The following is a 12,123-nucleotide window of genomic DNA, read 5'->3' as shown; positions in this document are numbered from 1 at the left end:
ACACACATCACCATGGCATGGGCATGCACACACACACACACATGCATCATGGCATGGGCATGCCACACACACACACACACATGCATCATGGCATGGGTATGCACACACACACACACACATCACCATGGCATGGGCATGTGCACACACACACACATCACACATAAATGAGTCATGTTTTCTCAAAGCCAAAGGGCTCAGAGGGCTTTGAGAAACTGGGAAACTGAAGCTTGTCCAAAGCCACCTTGAGAGTCACCAGCCCGGTCATGCCAGGCCAGGCGACTTCAGTATCCCACATCCTTCTCACACACACACACACACACACACACACACACACACACACACACACAGAGTTAAGGATCAAACACAGTACATAATGCGTCTGCGGCAAGTGCTCTACCACTAACCCAGCCTAGCCCACGCCTGAGCCCTTACACAGCCTACTCTGGTGATCTTAATTATTCTATTGCTAGTTGGGTACAGGTCTCAGGTGTGACTGCTCAAGTAGCCTTTGTTTGGTATTGGGCCAAGACCCAGGGTAGCCTCAAACTTGCTATGTAGCCAAGGACGATCGAGATCTCAGGATTACCTACCTCCACCTCCTCAGAGCTGGGATTACATGTGTGTCCTACCACATCCGGTTTACGTGACTCTGGGAATGGTGCCCGGGGCCCTCTGTCATGCTAGGCAAGCACTTTGCCAGCTGAGACACAAAGTACGCTGAGAACTGTTAACTTGAGAACTACTGCCATCTTGTGTCCATAACTGATACTGCTAGTCCTAAAACTGTCGATTGCACAAACAGCAACCGCCTAGGGCTATTTGCAGACCACACCTGTGCTACGTGCTGGCAACCCCGGGTCCCTACTCGCTTTCCATTTTACAGCTGAGGAAACTGACGGCGAAAGAAATTAAGCTCCTGGTCATTCAGATAACTTCTTTTTTAAAAGACGGTCTCCTGTGGCCAGGATGGCCTTGAACAGGCTACCTAGCAGAAGTAACCTTTAACAACGATTTTTTTTTCTTGAGACAGGGCCTCACTAGGTAGCCCTGTCTGACCTGGAACTCATTATGTAGACCAGGCTGGCTCTGAACTTACGAGATCTCCTGCCTCTGCTACCTGAGTGCTAGGATTAAAAGCAATGTGCCTCCACACCTAGAGTTTTTTGTTTGGTTTTAAAGAATTTTTCTTATTTGTGTATGTGTGTGCGTGTGTGTGCGCACGTGCACATGTGTGTTAGGTGTGTGGAGTCACTCTCCTTCCACCTCTACATAATTTCTGGGGATCAAACTCAGGTCCTTGAACTTGCATCCTTGGGCAGGGCAGATGGCAAGGGAGCCATCTCACTGGTTCAACCTTGAACTTCTTCTACCTCCACCTCTCAACACCAGGATTAGAGACACACACCGCCATGCTCAGCACCGGGATTAGAGACACACAGTGCCATGCTGATACAGACACACACCGCCATGCTCAGCACTGATACAGACACACACCACCATGCTCAGCACTGATAGAGACACACACCGCCATGCTCAGCACTGATACAGACACACACCGCCATGCTCAGCACTGATACAGACACACCACCATGCTCAGCACTGATACAGACACACCACCATGCTCAGCACTGATACAGACACACCGCCATGCTCAGCACTGATACAGACACACACCGCCATGCTCAGCACTGATACAGACACACACCGCCATGCTCAGCACTGAGGTTATAGACACACACCGCCATGCTCAGCACTGATACAGACACACACTGCCATGCTCAGCACTGATACAGACACACACCGCCATGCTCAGCACTGATACAGACACACACCGCCATGCTCAGCACTGAGGTTATAGACACACACCGCCATGCTCAGCACTGATACAGACACACACCGCCATGCTCAGCACTGATAGAGACACACACCGCCATGCTCAGCACTGATAGAGACACACACCGCCATGCTCAGCACTGGTACAGACACACCACCATGCTCAGCACTGATACAGACACACACCACCATGCTCAGCACTGAGGTTATAGACACCGCCATGCTCAGCACTGAGGTTATAGACACCGCCATGCTCAGCACTGAGGTTATAGACACACACCGCCATGCTCAGCACTGATACAGACACACACCGCCATGCTCAGCACTGATACAGACACACACCGCCATGCTCAGCACTGATACAGACACACACTGCCATGCTCAGCACTGATACAGACACACACCGCCATGCTCAGCACTGATACAGACACACACCGCCATGCTCAGCACTGATACAGACACACACTGCCATGCTCAGCACCGGGATTATAGATATACGGTACTAATTACCCTGTATACCCTAGTAGGGATGAAACCCAGAGTCTGAGAGCATTCTAGATAAATACTCAAGCAACTGAGCCATAGCCTAGCAACTCTATTTTGAGTATCAATTATAGGTCATCAGGATGAAGTCAAGAAAAAAAGTCCTGTCCCAAGAATGAAACTGTATTAGGAAGGGACAGAGCCTCGCTGCAGCCCTAGAAGGCAGAAAGCTGAGATCAGTCTCAGTCTCTTTCCACCTCCACCTGAGGCCACAGTCCTGGAAGGAAACCCCTCCCCACCCCCCGGATTTGGACAATGAGCAATCAATACCTGGATCCAGAAAAGGTGTTCCTGTGGACAAGGGAGAAGTGGGCTGCAGCCTGCTGCTGGTCTGGGCGTCCACCAGGAGGCTCAGGGTAGAGGCGGTACTGTGCCAAAGGAAACCCAGGACAGGGGTAACAATCACAATTGCCATGTGAGGCAGAGAGGGCCTGGGAACCCATAGCATCTGCACAGTCTTGTCAGGCATTGTGGGGGCAGGGACTGAGTTTCTAGACCTGGCTTTACAATCCTGTCATCATAGAGACAGACACACAGTTGTGTCCCCCCAATCCCACCAAAGACCTACAGACCTGATGACAGCCCAGACCACCCTGAGGAATACCTGAGCATACAGGGGCCATTCCATCCTGCCTACAGGAGGGGTTAGGAATCACCTGGCAGGCTCCTCGCTGTTTTCTGAGGTGCTGAAGTCAGGAAGGGTCCCTGAAGGTAGCACCTCCAAGGTCATATTCATCTCTGCATTATCTGTAGGGATGATGATATATTAGAACCAGTAACAGAGACTCTGAATCTCTAGGAAAGACTTGACCAACATGCAGTGGGAGGCGGTGGGAGGCTATGGGCAGCAGTGGGAGGCATTAGGAGGCAGTGGGAGGCAGTAGGAGGCGGTGGGGGCAGTGGGAAACATTTGGAGGCAGTGGGTCGTAGTCCTCTGTAACACACAATTCTTGGCTACAGCTGGCAAAGACCATTGGGATTGTGCTCTGAAAGATCAAATTGGAGAGGTTGTGGTTGTATAGAAATGATACCCGGCAGCTTCTGCTTTTATTTAAAAGAAGTCTAAGGCCAGGTAAAGAAAATTCCTGCCAAGTGGAATCCTAAGACCCAATAGTGGAAGGACAGAACTGACTCCTGCAGATCATCCTCTGACCTCCAGATGCATATCACACACACACACACACACACACACACACACACACGAAGGGAGTGGAGTTTCAGAGCCCAGAGGAAGGGAGAGAGGTCCTGAGGGGTACATCCATGAAAGAGAGCCTGCCCCTCCTCTCCCTTTCTCTGTGCTTCCTGGCTGCAGTGAGGTGAGCAGTTTCTGGGGCGATCAGTTGCCTCAGGCCCAAGCAGCTGCAGGCAAAAATCTCCCCAATGAGAGCTAAAAAGAACCCCTTTCTTTTATAAAGATACGTTCTTGCCACAGAGATGGAGCGCACACTGAGTTACTACATAAAAAAAAAAAAATCAACTGATTTTTGCATTGGCCACATGAAATCACTGGTTGTTTTGTTGGTGTGTGGTGGTGCACACCTTTAATCCCAACACTTGGGAGGCAGAGGCAGACAGAGCTCTGTGAGTTCAAGGACAGCCTGATCTGCAGAGTGAGTTCCAGGACAAAGATACACAGAAAAACCCTGTCTCAAAAAGCCAAAAATTAAAAATAAGAATAAAAGAAATAGAGTTCAGGGCTGGAGAGATGTCTCAGAGGTTAAGAGCACTGACTGCTCTTCCAAACGTCCTGAGTTCAATTCCCAGCAACCACATGGTGGCTCACAACCATCCGTAAGGAGATCTGGTGCCCTCTTCTGGCCTGCAGGCACACATGCAAACAGAATACTGACAATACTGTATACATAATAAATAAATAAATATTTAAAAAAAAAAGAAATAGAGTTCAAAATCAACCACATGAAGGTGGAAAATACACAGAGAATCTGGACACTGTATGTTATTGTGTTGTCTTTAAATTGTTTGCTGACTGAGGAAGGAGCAAAAGTTGCTAAAAGACATTTGATTATAAATGCTGCTGGATTAATCCAACATATATATTTTGAAAATACTTTGACTTTGACTTTAAAATTTGAGTCAAAAGATATGTTCCTTTGGAGAAGAGGTTTTGTTTTTGTTTCCACAGGAAATGAGAGGCTGTGGATTCAGCCAAAATTGGTGTGTGATTGGTTGGTTGGTTAGCTCGACAGGTGCGTGAGTGGCTGAGTAGGGGGGTGAAACAGAAACAGGGTCTCACCGTGTAGACCAGACTGGTCTCAAACTCACGGAGATCCACCTGCCTCTACATCCTGAGTGCTGGGGTTAAAGCTGTGCACCATCAGACCTGGTAACGTTACAGGTTTTTTTGTTTTGTTTTGTTTGTTGTTAAGATTTTGACCTTAAAAAAAAAATCAGTCAGGCATGGTGGGCAGGGCGCACCTACAATCAAAAAAATGCCCCACAAGCTTACTTGCCCACAGGCCAATCTGGTTGGGGCATTTTCTCAGTTGAAGTTCCCTCTTTTTTTAAATGATGACTCTAGTTTGTATCAAGTAGACAAAAAAAAAAAAAAAACAAACAAACAAACAAAAAAAAAAACCCTAACCAGGACACCTTGGCTACATAATGAATTCTGAGTCAGCTAGTACTACAGAGGAAAACTCTCTCTCTCTCTCTCTCTCTCTCTCTCTCTCTCTCTAAAAAAAAAAAAAAAGACAAAATAATAATAAAATCAACAACAAAGGCACCTTAAGAATTAACATTTCTTGGGGGTCGGGGGCTAGAGAGAAGGTTCAGTGGTTAAAAGCACTTCCAGAGGTCCTGAGTTCAATCCCCAGCAACTACATGGCAGCTCACAGCCGGTTCACAACCATCTACAAAGAGATCTGGCGCCCTCTTCTGGCCTGCAGGTATGCATGCAGGCAGAACCCTGTATACATAATAAATCTTTAAAACAAAACAGAGAGGTGAGGAGGACACTTAGGGGCCACAGGCAGAGCCCACCTGCTCTGTCACTAACACCCTGAGTACAGAGCAGGGACACCCAGCCCCTGTTCCAGACCCTGGCCTGTTCCAGACCCTGGCGTGCAGGACACTCAGACATTCTGGGAATGAAATAGGCCTCTCAGGACCTCCGGCCCTTGAGTCTCAGCCTCAGGAGCTGTGTCCTAGCGACATTCTTCTGTCTCCACTGGGCACCTAGGGCCCCTCATCGGACAGCAACACCCTGTGAAACTGCCACAGCTTCACGTAAACAGTACCTGGGTCTGGACTGGGCTCCCTTGCCTGGGAAGACGGAGACTCTGGAACCTTCGACAGCTCAGCAGCATCTTCCTGCATAGGGTGGGTGTTCCCTTCTGGCAGCAAGCTCCTCAGACTGTCGGTGGCTGAGGGCTTTAGAGTAGGTGTGGCCTGAGCAATGGCATGGCTGGAGAAGAAGCCAGACACAGGTCTGATCACTCTACAAGCCATGGAGGTCTGGGCTTGCGGATGGGTGTCTATAGAGAGAGGCTCCTGCCTCAGCACTCATAGGCCCTGCTATGAGCTCCTGAGAGCAAGAGCTGCATTCCCTAGGCCTTCTGGGACACACACAGCAGAATCTCCAATGACTAGTGAGCTTGGCAGTGGACCACCCTGGAGTCCTGCCAGCCTGAGCTGACCCTACCCTATGTGCCCCGAGACAGAGTGACCCATCCAAAGGTCACCCGGAGGGGCGCAAAGGAGACCAGGAGTCACCTAGTAAATGTCTTGCAGTCATCTGGGTTGGAGCAATCGGGGCCAGGTCCTGGGGAAGGCAGCTCACAGATAGTGTCCTTCTCCGCTGTGCCTGCAACGGGGACAGCAATGGCTTCAGAACAGACACCGAGGAACCCAGAGTCTCCAGGAGCAGAACTGTCACCACAAGCAGTCATAGATGACAGTAGCCACGCAGAGATGGCGGCTTTCCCAGTATCTCCTCACTATCCCTCCACTTGGATTGGTCAGGGTGCAAACCTATAGTTGCTGGTTGCTTACCAGTTCACAGACAAAACACAAATGTAAATGAGAGGTGGGAAAAGACAGAGTCCCTGGCTTCAGCATACCCGAAGCCACGCAGCACTGTTCTCCATACGTTCGTTTTACACACGCGCGCACGCACACACACACACACATCAGGTATCCATAGCCTTGTATGCCGGGCAGATCATAACACAGTCCTCACCAGGCTGCCATTCACATAAACAACAGCGTGTAAATGGGTCTGTCGCGCTATGTAATAATAAGCAGTAAGCGCTCAACAAACAGCAGGTCCTCTTCTGCACCTCAGCGCCAACCTCATCTCTGAGAAACGGACCCACATGGGTTAGCAGATGCCCCGACGGCTTCAGCGCAGGTGACCACAGCAAGGTCAGCGGTGTGAGGAGGTTGACAAAGCTCAGCAGAGCGTCCAGTCATGGCTGGAAGAGGATGTTCCGTGTTCTTGGGCTACTCAACTGCCACCTCCAGGGGTCAAACTCCCCAGTCACGGAAAGAGGCTAATGGAGTCTGTCCTGCAAACACTCGGTGCTTGCGGAGGAAGTCTGTGACAGCTCTGGGCAGATGGTTAGCTGTGCACTTCACAGCAACAGAAGTTTCTTTCTCCGTTCATGACTGGAAAGCCTCTATCCCCGAGAGCTGCCTTCTGGGAGAAGGGCCTCCAGAGCTGAAAAGGGTCAAAGGGTCAGGTGGCCATGGCAGAGCTCCTGACCGAATGTGCTGTGGGTCACTGTGCCAGCTTTAGTTTTCTGGAGACAACGTTTAAAATGGTAAAAAGGAGAGCCAAGGCTGGTGGCACATCCCTTTTAATCCCAGCACTTGAGAGGCAGAGGTAGCCAGGTCTGTGAGTTCCAGGCCAGCCTGGTCTTCTTAGTGAGTTTCAAGACAGTCAAGAACTACCTAGTGAGACCCTGCCTCAATGAAAGGAGGAGGATGTGTCTTGAGAGATGTCTTTGTAGCTAAAAACACTGGCTGCTCTTCCAGAGAATGGGGTTCAATCTGAAGCTCCCACATAGTGGCTCACAACCTTCTATAACTCCGGCTTCAAGGAATCCAATACCCTCTTCCTGTCTCTCTGGGCACTAGGCATGTATGTGGTACACAGACATATATGCAGGCAAAACACTCGTGTGTGTGTATTGTTTTTAGATTTATATATTAAACATATATATTAAATCTAAAAACAAAAATAAATCTGGTTGTGGTGGCACATGCCTATAATCCCAACAGTCAGGAGTGTGAAGAAGAAAGATCACAAGTTCAAACTCAACCTGGGCAGCGGAGTGATTCTGTCTCAAAAGATAAATGAAGAAATTAGAAATTAATTTTAATAACAAATTAATTTGGGCTAGGAGTATTGATTAGTGGTATAATACTTGCCTAACCTGTAAGGCCCTGGGTTCAGTCCTCAATAAAGCACAAACACACACACACACACAAGCTAGGCACTTGGACGATGAGGCAGGGGGATTGCTGTGGTTTTGAAGCCAGCCTCGCTACCTAGTGACTTAGAAGATGTCCTGGGATACGGAATAAGGTCTTCTCTCAAACAGCATCACCTAACAACATAGTGATCTATGTCAGTCAGTAACAGATATAAATATAGTGATACACATCACATTCTCGCTTATATATCAGGTGATCGAAACCCACTCATCCTGTGTAGCCTTGGCTGTAGCTCTGTAGACCAGACTGACCTTGAACTCACAGAGATCCACCTGCCTCTGCCTGGGATTAAAGAAGTGCGCCATCACCTGGCTCCACCAGCCACATTTAAATGTTCCTTGGCCACAGGTGTGAGCAAGGGCAGAGCTTCAGAGACAGTCCTCTGTCGCCCCCAAGTGGCAATCTCAGGAACACCACTCAAACAGCCTGGTCCTGCTTACTCAAGAGAAGTTCCAGAAGCCTTAAGGTTACATCTCTTCATCACATGGGTGGGGGGAAAGAGAGAGAGGGGAACCGGCCCCACCCACAGGTGCCAAGCTTTGCTAAAGTGCAACCTGAGGCCCACGTGTGCGCCTTCCCTCAGCAACCCTGTTCTGCTTGCAGACAGTGGGATCTGTGTCCCTTAGCACAGAGCATTCCATGACTCAAGCAGTCGGACAGAGCCCACCAAGCCAGAACCAGAAATGCCAAGGACACAGGTTACCGAAAAAGGTCCCCATAGGGCCTGCAATTGTCAGCCCTTACCATCAGTTTGTACCTCAGCATCTCAGTCTTCTCGATGTTTACTTTCATACCAGTTTGTAGACTGAGATACAACACATGGGGAGGGTGCACAAGGGCTTTAACATTGTAATAAGAGTCAGAACCTCAAGCAAGCAGCCAACTTTGTCTATCCTGGAGGAAGCTCAGTTCAAAGGAGGGAACTATTTCAGACGTCAGGAGGTGGATAGGGATAGCGAGGGCTGCATTGCAGGCACTGGGAAAGGTTTGGTCAGCAAGAGACACAAGAACAACAAAATTACAAGTACATGAGACACCTGTCTTGAGCGGCCTTCTTGACAACTCTGAAACCTGGACAATGAAATGCTTCTCAGAACAGCGGCTGAGTGTGTTTGAGATGGCGTGTCTCAGGAGGATTCTAGGCGTCGCATGAAGAGACAGGCTGCACAGCGATGACATTAAGAGACGTCTCCTTCTACAGAAGGAGGTGAACTACAGGACACTGCAACGGCACTCGAGATGCTTCGGCCATGTTATGAGAATGAATGACGGCAGATACCTGAAGACAGCACTGCTTGGAGGAGTGCATGGGATAAAGCGAAGGAGAAGGCCCAAAATACGATGGATAGACAGCATAGAGGAAGACTGTGGAACTTGGGTATGACAATAACACAAGCATCTAGAATTGTTTAGGACAGGAACAACTGGAAAACCACCATAAACTGGTTGCCCATGCAGGCTTCAGCATTGCTGGGCATAAATGATGATGATCATCAGTTTGCCCCACCTGCATGCTGTGTTGTTTTAGGTATGCCCTTTTTGCTCCCCATCTCCCACCCTGTGTCTCCCTTCTAAAGAGCACCACCCCCTTTCTTGAGAACAAAGTTTCACTATGTAGCCTAGGCTGGCCCCCTAAACAGCACTTTTAATGGCAACCGGGGAGGATCCACAATTCTTATCCCTTCAGCGACCATGAGCCCCTCCTCATATCACAAGGAAATTAGAAGCTTGGAGAAGGTAAGGCCTGAGGTCACAAGGCAAGTTGGGAAAAAATTTATTTTTCTCAGCATTGAATCTGGTGTCCAATGTCTCAGTACCTCTCCCACCCGACACCCGAATCTGAAGCGGGAAAGCCAGCTCTGATTAGTCAGGGAACTCCCGGGGTAGACACTTGAGGTTTCCTACTGTTTGTGGGCCACCAGAGAATCCTCCCCAGCCCCAAGCTTCAGGCCTGGGCCTCAGCTAGCAGAGTGCCTCTGCTGAGACACAGTTGTGAGCACAGAAAGCCCACTTCCACCTGTCTGTCCCACGGTGGGGGGAGGAGAGCAGTAGGGAACCTGTGGCAGGTACAGCAGCTGCTGCAAGTAGGCTAGAGATGGGGACACTCACCTGGGAACTTGACGACCTGGCCCCCAGAACAGCGGGAATGTTGGGAGCAGCGAGCGCAGGAATTGACAGCCTGCGTCTTACAGTACGTGCCGGACTGACACTCACAGACACGAGAAGAGTTCCAGGAACACGGAGCCTTCTCCACAAGACCTGAGGGACACAGAGAGGGTCAAGGAAGGAAAGAGGGAATCCAGGAAACCGAGGGACAGCCCAGGATGAAGGTAAGATGCTCTCTCTCAGATCCCCTGACATAACGTCTGGGAAGGCAGTGTGAGGCAGGCCTTCGCCTCTAGCCCATACACCTCACACTGCTACAGAGGTTACAAACAAGTAGATGTGGGGCTGAAGAGATGGCTCTCTGGATAAAGTGCTTGCTGGGCAAGCATAAGGTCCTGAGTTCAAATCCCCAGCACCCATGTGAAAACTGAACTGAGCAGGACGCCATATGTCTGTTGCAGAAACAGGAGGACTCCTGGACCTGGCTGGCCAGCCAATGGAGGTGAATCAGTGCGTTCCAGTGAGAGGCGAGGCTCTGTCTCAAAAACTAAGCTGGAGAGAAAGATTGAGGAAGACAGCTGGCATCAGCCTCTGGCCTCCACACACACATACAACGTGTACACATACAAAAATAAATAATGAGGACTGCAGAGATAGATCAGAGGTTAAGAGCACTGGCTGCTCTTCCAGAGGTCCTGAGTTCAATTCCCAGCAACCACGTGGTGGCTCACAACTGTCTGTATTTGAGATCTGCTGCATAAAGGCAGAACGCTGTATACATAATAAATAAATAAATATTTAAAAAGATAAATAAAGAAATAATGTCCCAGGACCTGGAGGGAACCGAAGTACACGTCGCTGTGTGACAAGCCATTCCGGAAAGGCTTTACATCGTGATTCCATGGGTCTCCTGCAAAAGATCAGGTTCTGACTATAGAGGCAGGAGGGCCAGCAGTGGTTGCCATGGTGAAGAGGATGGGAGGATAAACTCCAGAAGCATGAGGAGTTTTAGGAAGTGCACTGTATGTTCTGGGTGCAGACACACACTGCCCATTGTTAAACCCACAGCATGCTCCCCCCACCAGCTGAATCAGGGTGATGATGTACTTGGCAACACAATATCCATACGCACTCATCCCCTGTGCTGGGGTCGGACTATGAGAAGGTCCCCTCTGAGAGAGATGGCTGAGTGGGTAAACCGCTTGCTATGTACACACAAGGACTTGAATTTCATATCCAGAACCTATGGTTTATGAGATGAGGAGTGAAGGGATGGAGAGATGGTTCAGTGGTTAAGGCACTGTTTGCCTAACATGCTCAAAGCCCTGCATACAATTCCCAGCCCTGAATGAACCAGGCATGCAATGCACACCTGTGATCCCAGCACTCAGGACATGGATGCAGAAACACACACACACACATACACACACACATAAATGAGAAAGAAAATATAATCCTACAAAAAGAACTTTGTAAGCAATAAACAAATGCATAAATCGGGCAGTGGTAGCGCATGCCTTTAATCCCAGTACTCTGGAGGCAGAGGCAGGCGGATCTCTATGAGTTCAAGGCCGGCCTGGTCTACAGAGTGAGTTCTAGGGCAGCCAAGGCTACCCAGAGAAACCCTGCCTCGGAAAACTAAGACCAAAAAAGAAAAAAGACATTGAAAACTTTAAAACATATGATTATTAGGTTTCAAAAAAATCTCAACACATTGTCCAACCTAACCACACCCCTAAGCCCACACAAAACCAAAACACCAGACCCCATCACTAAACACAAATGATTAACATAAGAAGAACCTGTTCCAAGAACTTTCCTGGAAGCATCCTGGTCTTCGAGAAGGATGATGAAGGACTTGGGAAATGGCAACTCCTGTCGCCAGACCACCAGCTCAGACTCTGCCTCCACCATTTGCCAAGTTCCCCAGCTCCAGGAAGACCCTTCACATGATCCCCAGATTCCTCACTACAGAAATGACCTAAGAAAAGAGTCCTCCCTAGGGCCATTGGGAAGGCATGAGTCCTCCCTCCAGGGAGCACACTATGTCTCTCTGAAAAGCATGGATGCAAAAGATGACTGCTAATATCAATTCTCAAATCCAGAGAGGTAAATTGAGGCACCAGGGGACTGAATCCTGATACTTCCTGCCTCTCAGATACATGCCAGGGAAAGAGGACAGGT

General features: G+C 49.2%; 1 protein-coding gene across 1 annotated transcript in view; it reads right to left on the bottom strand.

Moving 5' to 3' along the window:
* LOC121441755 (tumor necrosis factor receptor superfamily member 8-like) overlaps positions 1-12,123 on the bottom strand; it is a 50,905-nt gene that overhangs the window by 19,834 nt on the left and 18,948 nt on the right. The window contains exons 4-8 of the mRNA XM_041643037.1: positions 9,943-10,092; positions 6,109-6,199; positions 5,634-5,800; positions 3,033-3,123; positions 2,647-2,744 (exon numbers count right to left, since the gene is read on the bottom strand). Coding sequence (XP_041498971.1) covers positions 2,647-2,744; positions 3,033-3,123; positions 5,634-5,800; positions 6,109-6,199; positions 9,943-10,092 — 597 coding nt within the window. The remainder of the gene's footprint in view (positions 1-2,646; positions 2,745-3,032; positions 3,124-5,633; positions 5,801-6,108; positions 6,200-9,942; positions 10,093-12,123) is intronic.

This window comes from Microtus oregoni, unplaced genomic scaffold (assembly GCF_018167655.1).
Source record: "Microtus oregoni isolate MIOR12 unplaced genomic scaffold, Mior012 000081F_ref0000091, whole genome shotgun sequence".
Lineage (NCBI taxonomy): Eukaryota > Metazoa > Chordata > Mammalia > Rodentia > Cricetidae > Microtus > Microtus oregoni.
Note: the sequence above shows the minus strand (reverse complement) of the source record. Positions and strands in the feature narration are given on the sequence as shown.